At 44.5% G+C, this 17,097-nt stretch overlaps 2 protein-coding genes across 5 annotated transcripts; one reads left to right on the top strand and one right to left on the bottom strand.

Annotated features, from left to right (window-relative positions):
* On the bottom strand, positions 1-8,389 carry dcun1d3 (defective in cullin neddylation 1 domain containing 3). Of its 4 annotated transcripts, none has more exons than XM_083635363.1 (4): positions 8,263-8,389; positions 5,950-6,035; positions 4,971-5,528; positions 1-2,466 (listed from the first exon to the last, which is right to left on the bottom strand). In XM_083635363.1, the coding sequence occupies exons 3-4, from the start codon at positions 5,414-5,416 to the stop codon at positions 1,920-1,922; spliced, it is 993 nt and encodes a 330-aa protein (XP_083491489.1). In that variant the 5' UTR covers positions 5,417-5,528; positions 5,950-6,035; positions 8,263-8,389; the 3' UTR covers positions 1-1,919. The 4 variants fall into 4 exon arrangements, with proteins under 4 accessions (XP_083491489.1, XP_083491488.1, XP_083491490.1 ...); XM_083635362.1 differs by having other exon boundaries at positions 8,173-8,351; XM_083635364.1 differs by lacking the exon at positions 8,263-8,389 and adding an exon at positions 7,560-7,901.
* A 51-nt stretch (positions 8,390-8,440) lies between these two features.
* Positions 8,441-11,812, top strand: lyrm1 (LYR motif containing 1). The gene is made up of 5 exons (XM_083634975.1): positions 8,441-8,472; positions 9,587-9,776; positions 9,860-9,920; positions 11,065-11,096; positions 11,201-11,812. Exons 2-5 carry the CDS (start codon positions 9,618-9,620, stop codon positions 11,312-11,314), a joined length of 366 nt encoding a protein of 121 aa, XP_083491101.1. The 5' UTR covers positions 8,441-8,472; positions 9,587-9,617; the 3' UTR covers positions 11,315-11,812.
* Positions 11,813-17,097: the final 5,285 nt, after the last annotated feature.

The raw sequence follows: 17,097 nt of genomic DNA, 5'->3' as shown, positions 1-17,097 counted from the left end.
GACAAAGAGGGGTTTGAAATCAAAACCATTGTAGATGAAAACCTCACGGATCTGTTATGGGCACCCTCGGCTCTTACCACCCTGGACCCAGTCAGGCTCTTGATGAGCCAGCCTAGTATCTGGTTAACAATCACATGCTCATCCCAAAACACCCTAGCCGCTAGCCTATGTTAAGATCATTCAACAGTTTTTTTGAACGTTTTAAAACAAATAACGTGGCTGACATCAATCTCTCGGCAAAGCATTGCTAGTATAGCGACTTAGCAGGGCATTGGCTTTTGTGCATTTTCAATACAACCATCACCAGCAGTCAACATATTTTTGAAGTGCGCACACTATATTACTGTATAGCAGTTCAAGGATGTAAAGATTTCCAAACTCTTGAAGGTAAACAATATAAACTCTGCTTAGCGCCCAATGTAACAGTCCTGAATGTAGCCGAGGTACAGGCATCTACTGTCCAGAAATGAGCAAGACCTAGCTTTAGCCTGTTGTGGAGTTGACAGATTTCCAAATACTGGATAGATAAGATCAATGAGGCAGTTGAGAAAAGCCAGCATCCTTGTGGTGTATACAGCTACCCACTTCTTGACCATCGCTCAACATCAAAAGGGTAGATGCTAAATGGAGCGCAGCCCTGGCTGGTGAAATAAGCTAAGCCATTTAATTGCACTCCTCAGCACATGTAGCACTCAATAAACACTCAATACAGAAGAGAGGTGGGTTTGTTTTCAAAGAAATCAACTTGAAATTTTAATAGATATTTCAACTTTGATGAATCAAAGACACAAATGTAGTTGTCATTTGTATCAGCTCCAAAGATAAAATGCCCCGGGACAGAATTTGAATATAGTACTGTTTGCCATATACTTACTTGCAGGCCAACAGTTGTCATGGCAATAAAAGTGCAACCAATTCATCCTCACTACACTGCAAGATAAAATCATCATAAAGCATCTAATTCTGAATTGATATGATAAGTCCAATCAAGATGATTTCACCGACTCTGACCCTCAAGCTAATACTCTTGTTTTGATGGTCAGACAGATAGCAGATAGGTTGTCCCAATTTCCCTTCTTCTTTATGCAAATATGAGGCAAGCTTATTTCCTTTGTACAAAAAGTCATATCACCACCAGTGTTACTAGGTCAGAATGAGCTGTCAAATGATGCTCACGGGAAAAGGTATGGCTTTCTGTCGCCCGTTTTTAAAGCAAGCCTTTACTTAACTCTGCAGGGTTATGGGCAATCTGGGAAGCCAGTCTATTTTTATTTGAAAAAATAGACTCTGGGACAGGCCTACCTTTTCCCCCAGCTTCCTGTACAGCGCGCCTCTCCTGCCACCCTCACTTCCTTTTCCGCGTCCGTGCTCCACTGTTTACAGTCTGAATAACAACTTGCGCCGCGACTTTGGCGATACTACTAGTCACAACAACTACACCTCGTCATTTTCCACCGTTGTTGTGAGACGAGTTGACGTCATCTATGCAGTGTGTTTTTGCGTTAATGTTATTAGCGAATAGGCGAAACGGACGGGGAAAAGGAAGTGACGGTGAGAGGTGAGGTGCGCTGTACAGGAAGCCAGGGAAAAAGGTAGGGCTGTCCCAGATTGGGTTATGGGTGGCTGGGTGAAGATTAAAATGGACCTATGCCCAATTACTAAATACACATGGAAGGAGAAATAGAGAGAAAAGTAAAACAATAACTTAAATAGAAGTGCTTAAAACACAACAGTTCCTAGAGCCCTTTCAATAACCAGAAAATAAGGTTGCAAAGTGGGAATCCCACCCCAACCGAAAAGGAGAGAGAAATGAATAGCGGTAATGGTAATACTAATATTCATCAAATGATTCACAGATGTACAGTTCACTTATAGGTCATATCCTTCCCCTCCCTCCCCAAGTATTTCTCATCTCCCGTTCAGTGGCCCCCCCAGGTCTGTGAGCCGCGGCTGCCCTCTGTTTCGAGTCTGTCAGTGGTGGGAGAACCCTCAGTCTCAGTACATCTCCCCTCGTCCTCCTTGACCTTTGCCCTCAGTGCCTCCTCCTCTTTTCTCCGTCGTTCCATCTCCCACTCCACGAAGGTGTCGAATAGGCTGGGCCAGGCCTCGTCCTCGCTGTAGTTGCTCAGCTCAGGCCCGATCGCCTGTGTGAAGTTGAGGAACATGTTCCACGTGTCCCGCGAGATGCCCCGCACGCCCGAGGGGTTCTCTCCCAGGAAGTCCAGCCAGCGCTCCAGGATGGCGGGCATGTCCTGTGTGAAAACCAGGCGCCACAGGGCGATGGCGATGTCGCGCTGCAGCGAGCGCTGGCCCTCGTCGGCGTCCAGGCCAAACTGGAAGGTGAAGCGGTACAGGTCCTTGAAGCTCTCCTCGCCCTGGGCCTCCAGCAGCATGAAAGGGAAACGTGAGCAGATGCCCTCGAGGCTGTCTGCCTGGATGGCCCTGCAGCCCTCCACAAACTCCTTCCTGATGACACAAGGAAAACAGAATGACCGTAAGCATTTCACTCAAGAAGATGGGGCCCAGAAGTAAAGTCACCACAACAAAGCTGTACGAGGTGAGCAGCAGTGGACTGGACCTAGCTAATACCTAAAGCTGCCGAGAGCTACAGTAAAACCTCTTAAAAGTCATATCACATCAACACTAAACAGCAAACTGCAGGAATACAACAAACATCAACTGGACAAAGAAAGAAGCCCAGCCTAGATCCTTGCAATTTCTACAAAGTAAGCAAGAGAAAAGTGCCGTGGGAAATAAGTTGTCAGTTAGTATAACTGAAACAGTACTTTCACTTCAGCAGGCAGATATGCTTTGGTATCTAACCCCTACAACAATGTAGGCTTTTCAAAATCACATGTAATATAATGGCTTCAGTAAGCAACAGCTGACAATGAAACATGTTCCTAACCAGAGAATAGCTCGATCCTGAATAGCCTCTGGATAGAAAAGTGCTGAGTTCAAAATGAGAGAGGGGGAGCTGTGACAAGTGACCCAGCCAGCAGGCAGTCCTATTCATCTCTGACACCAATAGCCCATTTCCACCAATGGTACTGGCGCGGCTCCGCCCAGCTCAAGTCACTTTTTCATAGCGTTCCACCCGTCAAAAACCGGGACAACCCGGGTTGAGTCGTACTTTTTCTAGTACCACCTGTGTCGAGGTTCCAGGGCTGTGGACCCGGTACCACACGGTGACGTGAAAACACTGCAGACGACTGATTGCTCAGGCAGAATCGTGTTTACTGTGTCTCTGGATACCAGTTTCTCTTGTGTGTAAAACATTATTTCCCAAACTATCCTGTTATTTCCAGGAGTCTTTTGCTGCCTTCAGCCATACAGTATACTAGCTATGCTTCAGCCTCCGGTGAAATAAAATCGATCTCCTTGCTCAGCCTGAATAAGACGGCCATTTTCAGTTGTTTTGAAAGAAATAAAAGACGCTAAGTCTCCCGCTAGGCCCGGCAGCCGAGCCGCGGCATTTCTTCGTGGCGACTGGCCGGGCAGAGCTTCACTGAGCCTGGCTGCTCTCCTCCCTGTTGCCTACTACCCGTCCCACACTGTACTGTCAGTGTGGCCCCTACCTGTGAGTGGGCTGTGTGCTCCCTACCTGTCAGTGGGCTGTGTGCTCCCTACCTGTCAGTGGGCTGTGGGCTCCCTACCTGTCAGGGTGGCCCCTACCTGTGAGTGGGCTGTGGGCTCCCTACCTGTCAGTGTGGCCCTTACCTGAGGGGGTTGTGTGCTTCCTAGCTGTCAGTGGGGCCCCTAACTCTGAGTGGGCTGTGTGCTTCCTACCTGTGAGTGGGGGCCCTACCTGTGAGTGGGCTGTGGGCTCCCTACCTGTCAGTGTGGCCCCTACCTGTGAGTGGGCTGTGTGCTTCCTACCTGTGAGTGGGGGCCCTACCTGTGAGTGGGCTGTGGGCTCCCTACCTGTGAGTGGGGCCCCTACCTGTGAGTGGGGCCCCTACCTGTGAGTGGGCTGTGGGCTCCCTACCTGTCAGTGGGGCCCCTACCTGTGAGTGGGCTGTGGGCTCCCTACCTGTCAGTGTGGCCCCTACCTGTGAGTGGGCTGTGGGCTTCCTACCTGTGAGTGGGCTGTGTGCTCCCTACCTGTCAGTGTGGCCCCTACCTGTGAGTGGGCTGTGGGCTCCCTACCTGTCAGTGTGGACCCTACCTGTGAGTGGGCTGTGGGCTCCCTACCTGTCAGTGTGACCCCTACCTGTCAGTGTGGCCCCTACCTGTGAGTGGGCTGTGGGCTCCCTACCTGTCAGTGAGGCCCCTACCTGTGAGTGGGCTGTGGGCTCCCTACCTGTCAGTGTGGCCCCTACCTGTGAGTGGGCTGTGGGCTTCCTACCTGTCAGTGTGGACCCTACCTGTGAGTGGGCTGTGGGCTCCCTACCTGTCAGTGTGACCCCTACCTGTCAGTGTGGCCCCTACCTGTGAGTGGGCTGTGGGCTCCCTACCTGTCAGTGAGGCCCCTACCTGTGAGTGGGCTGTGGGCTCCCTACCTGTCAGTGAGGCCCCTACCTGTGAGTGGGCTGTGGGCTCCCTACCTGTCAGTGTGGCCCCTACCTGTCAGTGGGCTGTGTGCTCCCTACCTGTGAGTGGGCTGTGGGCTCCCTACCCGTCAGTGGGCTGTGGGCTCCCTACCTGTCAGTGGGCTGTGGGCTCGCTACCCGTCAGTGGGCTGTGAGCTCCCTACCCGTCAGTGGGCTGTGGGCTCCCTACCTGTCAGTGGGCTGTGGGCTCCCTACCTGTCAGTGGGCAGTTGTGTGTAGAGTTCAGTTGCTGAAAACTGAGTGGTGAGGGTGAGGTTGATGGACTGCTGCACAGTGAAAGACTGCGGAGCAGGAGGTCAGACAGTGCAGAGATAGGAGGCGGTTTCCATCTTATAAAGTGACCAGAGGTGAGGGCAGCAACAAGCTGGTCATCCTACTAATACCTCCCCAATTACACACCCCACAACCCCATCTTACCTTGTAAACTTGCACATGGTGGCTGCCTGAAACTTCCAGGCGAGAACAAGCACGCGAAACTCTGCGGGGTCTACGCACAGGTCGTTGCAAAACCTCTCCATGCCCTCCTCCAAAATGGCATCTTCCTGCTCATCCTTATAGCAGCAGAACAGCTCTTCGATGCGCAGCAGCGATAGCCCATCTCCATCCACCAGGCACTCTTCCTTACGGGGGTCTCCCATCACTGTGGGGATGACAGGCGTCTCCACCGTGACCATGTCCTTGGTGCCATTGGACAGCTCGCTGGGGGCTTTGCTACACGGGGCACTGGGCTCTTCCTTGTGTCCTCCCCCACCGCCTGCACTACCCCCTTTCTTGTGGTGGGACTTGGAGCCACTCTCCTTGTCTCCACTCTTGCTGCCGAGCGAGGACGTCGGATTCTTACACTTGGTGACACACTGGCCCATGTCTCTCTCCCTGGTCCCTCTTCCGTCTGTCCTCCCCTCCTTCAGGCCCCGTCCAAACCACCTAGACGCCTCTGCCCTGGCCTGGTGAGACGTCTCAACATGCCCTCAGGCCCTGAGGGTAAAGAGGAGATTTTAAAATAAATACTTCAAGGTCATAAGAGTGTAGCTCTCTGCAATGATGCTCTAGACCAGGGGTGGGCAACAATTTTTTTTCCAGAGTGCCATACTGACTTACATCAAGTAAGCGAAGGGCCCCACATTGGAGATCATACCTGCCAACACTCTCTCAACTCAATAAAATAGTGATACAAATCCAATGGCTGTAGCAGATGAGCTTTATTAACATAATTCTGCCCTTTATTGAGTTTTTGGGGGTTGTTGTTTTGTTTTTGTCTGAGGAAGTTGGGGGCCGGATTGAGATGGCCCAGCCCTGGGGTCGCATTTTGCCCATGTGTGCTCTAGATGCTATAGCAACTAGTTTAATAATTTAATAATTAATAGCAGGGTGAATAGTAAAGTAGCAAGTTACTCACAGACAATTCCTCAGATGGCAGTTGCCATTCTAGATGAAAGTGTCGTCCTATTCTGCTGCATTGTTGTGACCTTGACATCCGCAATGCTGAAAGACACACGATCCTGTCATCATAAGCAGAATGTGATAGCTTGTCTTTCCCAATCCTGCACAGCCATTTTTGTCAACATGCCATGAATTTGTCATTTGAGATCAACAAAGCAGCTTTGTTTAACCCAAGATCAGTTATTTATGATATCTAAACCTTAGCATGCAGCAATTCACAAATAATCAAGTCTCATGCAACACGGTAGTTTGTTCCACTAAAATAAGCTAGCCAGATTGGTAATGTTTCATCTGTCATTATTGTTTTTACTTTTTCTCTCTCGCTACAGTAGATTATATTGTATCAAGTGGGGCGTGTCATTGTAACTTGCATTTTTGTATCTTATTTTGTGTCATTTTCTAGCTGGATAATATCAATTTGGACATGTTCTATCAGGTTTTCTACTGCCGGGCTACCTTCCTTCATTATGGCTGTCCCGGAGAATAGGAAGAGAGCCACCAGTGCATTAATAGCCTACTTATCAGTGTTTTGATTGGCTGTTGCATGAAACTAGTTTCACAAAGTTAAGTTTTGCAACTGTTGCAGTTTCAACCAACTGAAAGTTTCGCAGTGTAAAGTCAGCCATAGATCTCTGGCACTGGGGTCGGTATGCTTTGCACAGGGTGTCCAGAATATAAGGAATAATGTTATATTATGGAACCTCTCTCACAAAAATATCCCAATGACTCAAACATTTCATGATCACCCTTAGTCGTTGTAAAAGCCATGATTTCACTTCTTTAGCCACGTAATAGTTTAACTTCCTCGAGAAGTCGAGTGGTTTAGATAAGTACAATTAAAATATCAAAAATCCCGTTTCAGTTTCTATAGCTCATTACACCGAGCATGTAAAGGCAACAGTCTATCTGGTACATCCAGGCTAAATATAATTAAAGCTTGAAGGTCTAACCGTTAGCTAGGTTTTAACGTTTAATTTTTTACTATCTAGCTTAGCTAGCTAGCATGCTAGGTTAGTCAGACATATATCGAAGCTGCTACTGACAGTTTACAGCTAGCGTTAACGTTACTCCTGCAACGTCACAGTATGCCAATTGAAATAAAATACGAACGACTTGATTGCTATGTAGCAGTGACTATCATGCCGTTATACATTTGGATTCTCAACGTTAGCAGCTATCTCTAAACATTATTAGCCAAGTTAGGTTAGGTGGCATTCATGTCAAGTACAAACACGATCAAGTTAGATAGCTTTTAAATACACTCACGCCAACTTAAAAGGTCATGTTGGGCAATGTATTGACTGACTAACGTTACAACGTAGTTAGTATTTTTCTTTTTATTATTGGTCAGTTGCTAATGTTCCTCTATGAAGCTGTTGTTGATATGAATCGCAAAGGAGACATCACCGCCACCGGGCCATTTGCATCCAAACTGCCTGGCCCTGGCGTCGTCGCCATAGCTAGCGTTAGCTTGGTTGGCGAGCATAACGAAAAGTTAGCAGCTAGCGTTAGGTCTTTCGATCCAGCCAACAAGAACACAGAAAATATACAGGTGAGGAAACTTACCATTTTAAAAACATATATCGTGTGGAATCGGTGGTACATCACTACAGGAATGTCAAGCCAAATAAGTAACTTAATGTTAACGCCAGTTAATAAGTTAGCCAAGCTAACGTTAGCGTTAAAGACCAGCCAAGAACTGAGGCAAACTCGTCGAGGCTAAGCTAATTAGCTAGCAGCTGGCAAGCAACTTCCACATCATGTCGAGTTTTGCTTGGATTTTTAGAAAACAGATACAGCTTGCTATCCCTATACACTTTTGAATCCACTTGCAATCTTGTCCGCTCACTGAAGTGAGTTAAAAGACCCAAACCCTAAACCCTCTATGACTAAAAGCAGACAGTTTCATTGTGCTTCCCCTTTATGTTAGTCATTGAGAGTGTAGTGTAACGTTAGCTACATTATGGGAAATTTTCCCTGCATCACTTCCTCCATCTAGCAAACACAAACAGCTGATCTCATCCCAGGGATGGCAGCGATACGATTAATTTGTTAATAATTTACCATCTTACATTCAGATATATAACTAACGCCAAGTCTACATGAAACCATTTAGCAAAGGCCATGTTTAGCGTTAGTCTTTTAAGGGCAATTTGAAAGAATACAGCTATAACGTTACCTCTAACCACCTTTGATCATTGATCTTTACTGAGGGTCTTCTCTTCAGCCACTGGAGACATGTAACTTAGCAAGTGGGAAACATACACACCTCCCGTTGTAAAACTGTTCGACGGAAAGTAGAGACATTCATTTAGTTTAGTTTTTTCTCTCCGTTGTCTCGTCTTTCAACGCTCCCGTTTAGCACTCGTTAGCAGTGTACACATCCATGGTTTAGCCAGTTTCGGTGATAACGTCATCACTAGGCGACAACGTGATGCTGATTGACTGACTACTTGCTACTGGCCATCTCTTCAGCTGGGTAGGTCAAGTTTTACGTTTAAAAACTGTATTTGCCTTGTGTGTGTGTGACAACAGAAATGCTGGTTGCTAAGACAAATCGCACTTACTTTCTAATTTGACCTTCGTTCGTCAACAGCAGATACCCAGTTTGAGGAATACGTGCTAACGTTCACGTTAAATACAAGTGACGCACAGGTATTACCCAATGGTTTGTTTGGTAACAGAATCGATATATTATTACATCTGTATCTAATAGGAACCAAGCAACGACACTATTCTCAATAACTCTTACATCCTTCAGCTCAACACAGCAGACTCATTTCTCTGACTCATTTCAGTCATGGTGAAGTTGAACTGTGTATGCAAAACAGACGTGTTTATGTTTTAGTGCCATCTAATGGTGAGTAATGGAAACACACCAGAACGCTGAAGACCCCAGCCAAAAGCCTACTTTACATGGTTTATATCAGTAATAAACACTGTGTACAGTATGTAAAACCCCTGCCAAAAATATAAACAAGGCAACTTTGCACCACTGTCTTGAGGCACGTGTCTCAAGTCTAATCTGTAATGTAGAACACCAAATTAAATCAGAATAGACTGACAAGCCAGTATCAATGGACCCTTTCAACGTACAGTATTCACTATAATCACTATATTACTATTACTTTCACAGTAATCACTATAAGCAAATTATTTAAACAGCATACGAGGAATGATTCTGGACCAAGCTTTTTGATCAATATAAGCGGTTGATCACTATAACTGTGATCACTATAAGCGGATTCCACGAGAGCATAATGGCTGTTATTTCCATGATGTTTCAACTCCATTAAATTCAGTCCCATACAAAATCAGAAAACATAATTTAAATTCAGTTGTCTGGTGGAACAAATCACTTTCAATCAAAGTCATTTACACAAACACAAGATCCACCTTTTCAAGTCATCAAAGTAGCATCAAGTCTCAAGTCTTCTCTTCATGCATCAAGTCAAGTCTCAAACAATTAAAATTGACTATAGTCTCACACTTGAGTCCAAGTCATGTGACTCGAATTCCCACCTCTGCTTTGAGTTTTCCTGTCTTCAAAAGCTGCATAAATAATAGACAGCTTCATGTGGTTCACTGTGCAGGTGCACGCTGATTTCTCAGACTTGGAGCCTGATGACGGCTTCCATTCGTCAGACGGTGTTGCTTCTGTACAAGCGAGTGTTTCGCATCGCCCGGACCTGGCAGGCACAGACTGCTGTCACCAGCGACACAGAGACCGAGAGAAAGTACATTATTCAGGAGGCCCGCAGTCTCTTCAGGCAGAACCAACAGGTGTGAAACGTCTCCTGCTCTCAGACACCAAAGTTCAGTGGATTTATGGCAGCTAATATGACTAATTGTCTGCCTATCTAAAGCTGACAGATCAAGAATCAATAAAGAGGTGCATCGAAGAATGTGAAGCAAGGATAGAGATAGGTAAGAGTGGGAAAGATGCCACAATATTTCTTATCTATTGAGCCATAATTCAACAAAGGTCTTACTCTTTCCCATCCATGTGGTTATATTCTGTTGTACAAAATGTGTTTTCTTCCAGGCAGAAAAAGAGCAGCGGAAGCAGAAACACTAGTATGAGTAGGGTTGATACTGCGATAATTTTTGTCTTTAAAGTATTTAATTATTTATCTATCTATCTATCTATCTATCTATCTATCTATCTATCTATCTATCTATCTATCTATCTATCTATCTATCTATATTGTAAAAGGTTAGGAGTAAAGGCCCTTACACACCGGGAGCTCTTTTTTTCCAGGCGATTAATTCGGACGTCAATAATGTTTTTTTAACCTACAGTATATCAGTCAATGCAACCGTGCATACCAACGGCGGAGTTTCACAGAGCGTTATTGCGGTATTTATTTTTTCAGACCACGGTCAATTTTTCAGAAATTCGTGCTCCAACGTGTTCTGTTGCTGTGATTGACAGGTGGGTAAAAATTCGCATTGCAATTTCGGGCTGTATATTCGCATCGCTCTTGGTGTGTAACGGCCTTAAGTCCTTAAACTATAGGCAATTTTTCCCTCCTACATTCAGCTCTTGTACATTCCATTTTTAGATCATGGGTGCTGCCATTTAGCCATGGGCATGTTCCAATAGAAGCTAGCTTTTATGATAGCTTTGAAAGGGCTAAAGCATCTATGACAGGAGAAGAGCACAACTTCAAAAAGCATCTGTATACTGAGGGGACCAGGGCTGATGTCTAGGACCATCTGTATACTGAGGGGACCAGGGCTGATGTCTAGGACATGGAGGTTAGGGGTTATATTTGGTGAAAGGCCATGGTAGGAGTGGTATGCTCTGACCCCTAGCTCAAAATACTGATTTAATCAGTTATCTGAAATTATTGTCACAGACAGATTTGCTAGAAGGAAGAAAAAAAATCTGAATACACTCATCTTAATGGCTTAAGATATTAATAGACAGTGACACCAGCTTTGAAATTTATTTTCTGACATGTTTATGCTGAAATTCACATGACCACGTGATTTAGATATATCCTGACTTCATATGATCTTGAAGATGCCGACCAACTCATATTGTTATTTTCCTTTCACTTGACAGGTCTACATTACAGGAACCCATATCCAAGGGCTGTAAGTGCTAATCATGCATCAGAGTATCTTCCTCTACGTTTGTGTAGATGACATTGTTGTTGATAGGGGTTTAATTCCATATGTTTCTCTCCATGTTCCTGCAGAGTTACCTGCCTCCGATGGGACTGGCAACGCAGAAAGGCAGGAAGCTGCGAGCACAGCAGCGCCTCAGGAAGCAGGCCAAGCCAATTTACTTACAGTCACATGACGAGACCTGACGCTCCAGCTACTCGATCCATGTCACATGACATGTCCTTGTCACATGACGAGACCTGACGCTCCAGCTACTCTATGCTTGCCAAGAGTTCATGTTACCAAGGACAGGAAACTGGAGTGCAGGCACAGGCTGATCTCAAGGGTTGGGTTTTTATTACCACTCATTCAAAGATGCAAGACAAGAAAATCCGTTGTTCAGGAAAAAGCCATTTATTTTCATTGTTCGGGCACATTGGAAAGATATTTATTTTATTTTATGTAAATGTAGTTGAAGGCTTCCAGCTACGGATTCAGAAGAACGCTGTCAGTGTTGTGTATCTTGTAATATAATATGCCATCATGTTGTATTATATGTTTGTTATATAATGTTATATGTTAATGTATTTATTATTGCATGTGAAGAATTGCCTATAATTATTGTGCATAAAAATATAATTGTATAGAAAACTAGATCTGGTCTGTAAAGTGCATCAAAATGCAAATACACCTTCTGACATGTTTTCACTGTTTTGTGCCAAACTGTGACTTGTTCATTAGCAAATAATTAAACTCCCAAGAAACATGCTTTCAGGGTTTTCCTACTATAGATGCATACAATGTCCAGATGGGTGAAAATAGTAGCCAGCCAGCAGTGTTGGGCAAGCTACTTGGAAAATGTAGTAAGCTAAGCTACCAGCTACTCTACCTTGAAATATAGCTGCACTACTTCGAAGCTATCCTCAGCTAAATGTAGCAAGCTAAGCTACAAGCTACATGATATTTATGAGGACAAAATACTAGATGTTATCAATGTCGATGAGGTGTGTGTGGGGGGAGGGTGTAACTGACATCACAGGACAATTTGCATATCAATACCAAGGGTCACCGCTGTGTATGGGAAGCGCTGTGATGTGATTGAACACATTTTGCTATGTTTAAGCAACGTGATTGGCCTGAAGCTCCAAACTACGCCCAGCCGCCGTAAACTAGGGGCCATCTCACGAAACAACACATCTAAATTACACACAATAACAGCACACTTGAACATTTGGTCTTTCATAATATAATCAATTTGTTGCTGGTTTTTCTTCCAAATGCTTGGAAGAAATGAACAAAATGCCTTAAATTAGACCTGGGCACAAAAAAAACAAAAGCAAGGGCAAATTCGGCCCAGGACCACGTGAGTCCAGAATACACCACAATAACAGATTAGCAAAAAAGAAGACACATTATCAAACTGTCACAGTAATCAAGAGAAGCGAGGCAAAGACAAATCTTACCAACTGTTTCAAGCCAGCTCAGCCTTCAAGACTAACATTACATAGGGAACTCCGTACCCCTCATGCCATAGGACCTGCTTCAGTAATGGTGTAGCAAAGGCCGATTTAGAGCAACTGAGAAAGGCTAGAATTTTCACTCAATCGTGAGTGCATGAGTCACGTGTACAGTACATGTGAGTGTTTCTGGCGCTGTTCAGGCGAATGAATGGGAGTAGGCAGCTGTACCGTTCACTACCATTGTAGTGCTAAGCTAATTAGCAGCGAGGGCTGTACCGCTCTTTGTAGGGCACGCACAGTAACGATAAAGCCATCCACATTCTCCATTTACTGTCGGCAATATGGCAAATGGCGAATCTCTCAAAATGTTAGTGTATCCCTTTAACCTCACGTCACCAGGCCAGGCTCTCTCTCGAAGGAAAAGAGCCTGGTTTCCATTACCAGCTTGTCGATCTTCCTGTCTTAGATCCGAGGTGGGTCCCTGAACACTCCTCCACACCATGGACTGGACAGTGTCCACTCATCATATGAGGGGACTGTGAGGAGAGCTATGGCTCCGCTGGAGGAGACTCTTAGGAAAGAGATGGACATGCTGTGTGCTGATGTTGAGCTGAAGAGGGTCCAGCAGTATGCAGTGGATGTGACTCTGGATCCTGATACAGCACATCGTGTTCTCATCCTGTCTGATGATGGGAAACACGTAAATAGGTGTGATGTATGGGCGAATCTGCCAGACAACCCAGAGAGATTTTCTAACTGTGCCTGTGTCTTAGGAAAGCAGAGCTTTCAGAGACTTTCAGAGAGTTCAGGTTAAAGGGAAAACTGACTGGACTTTAGGAGTGGCCAGAGGGTCGATCAACAGGAAGGGAGACATCACACTGATCCCAGAGAATGGCTACTGGTCTATATGGTTGAGGAATGGAAGTGAGTAAAGCTAATGCTGGCCCTCCTGTCCCCCTCTGAAAACGAAGCCTCAGAAGGTGGGGGTGTATGTGGACTATGAGGAGGGTCTGGTCTCCTTTCAATCATAACATATAGATCCCCCAGCTCTTATCTACTCCGGACGCACCTTCACTGAGAAACTCTACCCATTCTTCTGTCCCGATGATGAAAACTCTGCCCCTCTGATCATCTCTCCCGCCAATCACTGTGAGGAGGGCTTCAGTTCCTCTCTAGCTGTGTTTTGCCCTGTCCTTTGGCTGTGGGAACAGGGAAGTGCTCATGGCTGGGGGTGTTCTTGGACCTCCAAAGGAACTCCTATAGTACACTACAGGGGTTCCCAACCTTTTTTGGCCTGTGACCACACCTTAACGTCACAAAAGTCTAGGGACCCCATAGATTCAAATGTCAGTACATCGGTAATATCCTCGGTGAAATCATCAGTGATATCATCCCCTCCGAATTCTGACTTTAATCTGAGAATTCTGACTTTAATCTCAGAAGTCTTCTGACTTTTTTCTCAGAATTATCATCATCATCATCGTCATTATTATTATTACTTATTAGAATTCAGACAAACTCAGTATTCTAACTTAAATTCTTGACTGAAACTCAGAACTCAAATAAATCTTTCACGTGGCGCTAATCATCTAACCTGACTCCGCCAGATGGGGCGCTATTGAGTTCACAAATGTGGGTTGTGAAACAAATGTGAAACAACCGAAACAACCTCCATCCATCTGGCAGCGCCAGGTTACTACCGGTAATCATCTTCGGTAGTTGTAAATTGTGTGTGGTTTAAAAAAATTAAATAAACAAAATAAGAATGATAATAATAATAGGTGATCCCATTTCATTTCCAGGTGGCCTCACTTTGGAACCACTGCCTTACTCGGTCTCAAAGAGCTTCACAACAACCACACAAATGAAACAACACCCCAAAGTCAACAAGGAAGAAATTCCTACAAAAACCTCAGATGAAGAAAAACAAATGGAAGAAACCTTGTGAAGGGCCTGACAGAGAGGAACGCCCCCTAACAGGACGGCCAGGTCATGAGCAGGTAAAGATTACATGTGTTGCTAACAAAATGTTGAATACAAACGGTATACTTATCACCACCAGGGGTCACAATATACTAAGAGCTGAAGCCTTGTAGTTCAGTAAGCTCACTGTTCTGAGGAGGAATCATGACCTGACTTCAGCAGTGTGAGTAAGCAGCATGGACTTTGCAGATACCTGTGTTGAAATCGCCCAGGCTCCAGTCGACTGTCTTCAGCTTCAAGTCTGTCACCATCTAAGGGGCTTATGGCCCGCCTTCTGTGCCTTTCAGTATTTTAGACACACTCGCAGAAAAGTTTGAAGAATATATCATGTGAAAAGGATGCTCAAAGATTAACTGAAGGTGACGCCCACTCAGGGGTAAAAATCAATCAGCCAATCAATCTTAAATGCCCGCTGCTTTTGAGACAACCAGGACAAGAAATTATATCAAACCTTTTTCCATAGGCTTTTCTATGGCCGACAGTAATCTCGTTGCCTGTTCATGGCTATTTCCTATAAATAGTTGTCTGATATAAACACACTCGGTTAAAGCGTTTTGAGTTCTTGCTGCTTAATTGACTCTATATACCCCTGCTCTCTTTCTCTCTCTGTCTCTTGAGACGTTGTTACCTCCATGATAAAAGACTGTCGTCACTGTAATTGACCACTGATGGGGAAGCACAGCAGCAGACTCAGAGTCTACTTTCTTAGTAGCATTAATGTTGAACAGTAACTCACTTTATTTTTTGCCAGAGTCACACTTTAAGGGCCTGATATTGTTTGAGCATGCCAGTCCTCAGGACAGATTTCTGAACAGATTTCTGGATTAGCATGCTGGAAATGCTGCATGGGTTGCGTGGCCAAAAATGCCCCCATTCGGAAAGCTATGCGTTATGATCCTCTTCTACAAACATAAACTTTACTTCATTTACTATCAACTTTCTTGGCACTGAAGTCATCAAACTTTCAAAAAATCCAAACATTTATCTGTTGTCACTTGGTGGCTGCCAAAATGCAAAGTTGCAACTTTAAACGTATGATAAATAGGACTTGTAGACCTTGTAAAATCCAGGATTCTTAGCGATTGGAAAAACATTGAGATCAAAGCAAGAAGACATGATAGGATTCATTTTGTGTAAAGGCCATTGAATCTTTCCCATCGGCTGGGGCAGGAGGGGACACATGATACAGGAGACATTCAAATACTAATCCCAAATCTAATTTACACAATACACTTTTGAAAGTGTGACACCGTTGGAAAGAAAAGTCCTCAGGCAGGGAGTTCTCCCTGTATTTAATCCTCAGTAGCCTATTTTGTTGTATCCTTATTTATATTGTATTCCATACTGCTGCAATGATCCAATTTCCCCACGGGGATCATTATAGCTACATCTTAATATCCTATGTAAGCATATAGTTTGTTACAGGTAGGAACTATTGTATCCTCTCGAGGTGATCCTTGCGAGGAATTAAAAAAAAATAGCATAGCAAGTCAATCCGACAAAGAATTGCAAATTGCATCTTTAGAATTAGTTTAGACTTAATGTTTCACGATCACTATTATAACTGTTATCATACATTTTTGAGAATAAACCTTTTGTTTACTAGATTAATTGCTTTCTACAAGCAAAATAATAGATAGCTCCTACAGAGAGATGGATACTGCAGAGGTAAACAGCAGCTTTAAATACTGTTTTGAGGTTCAAGGTTTTATTGTCACATACAGCATCACAGTAGTAATGAGCAGTGAAATTAGGGTTTTGATGTTGGTGAAAAACCTGAGCTAAACTGATAAAAGTTTCAGATGGAATCAGAACAGAATGTGCACATTCTATATGCACTTCTATTAGAGCCATTCTTGATTTGGGCTTTATTGTTTTAAAATGGCCTGGTTTAAGTTTTTCCGCCGTTTACTTCACAACCCTCATGACATCGCAGTGAAATGGTCACATCAGACCTGAATTTGTGCATAGTTAAAGGAACACTCCGACAATTTTCAACCAGCTTTGTAGCATTACAACATCAGTATGAAAACTGTCAACAGTTTCGCAGGCATTCATTTACTTGGACAGTTATTGAGAGTTGACTCGAGTTAAGTTGTGGACCAGTGATGTCATTTGTGCATGAATGGTCCACAACTTAACTCAAATCAACTCTCAATAACTGTCCAACTAAATGAATGTCTGCAAAACTGTTTTTCGTTTTCGGATATACTACTGACTTTGTAATGATACAAAGCTGGTTGAAAATCGGTGGAGTGTTCTGTAGAAATCGGTGGCGTGTTCCGTAGAAATCTCACACGTTACGTGCACTCGATTCCTATGCTCGCCCACTGTGTGGCCTTGCAGCCTCGCCCGCCCTGCAGCTTGCCCGCTGCGTGGGCTCGCATACTCAGCTCGGCTTTTATGTATGTATGATGATGATGATGATAGGATAACTGGCAATTTGATGATTTAACCATGCGTAAATAAGCTCTTTTTACATGTGCAAAAGGGCTTTTCAGAAGCCTCAAAAGCCTCAAAGCAGGCGTGTACGTGACCCATTTATG

The sequence above is a fragment of the Poromitra crassiceps genome, assembly GCF_964638095.1.
Source record: "Poromitra crassiceps genome assembly, chromosome: 4".
Classification (NCBI taxonomy): Eukaryota; Metazoa; Chordata; class Actinopteri; order Beryciformes; family Melamphaidae; genus Poromitra; species Poromitra crassiceps.
Note: the sequence above shows the minus strand (reverse complement) of the source record. Positions and strands in the feature narration are given on the sequence as shown.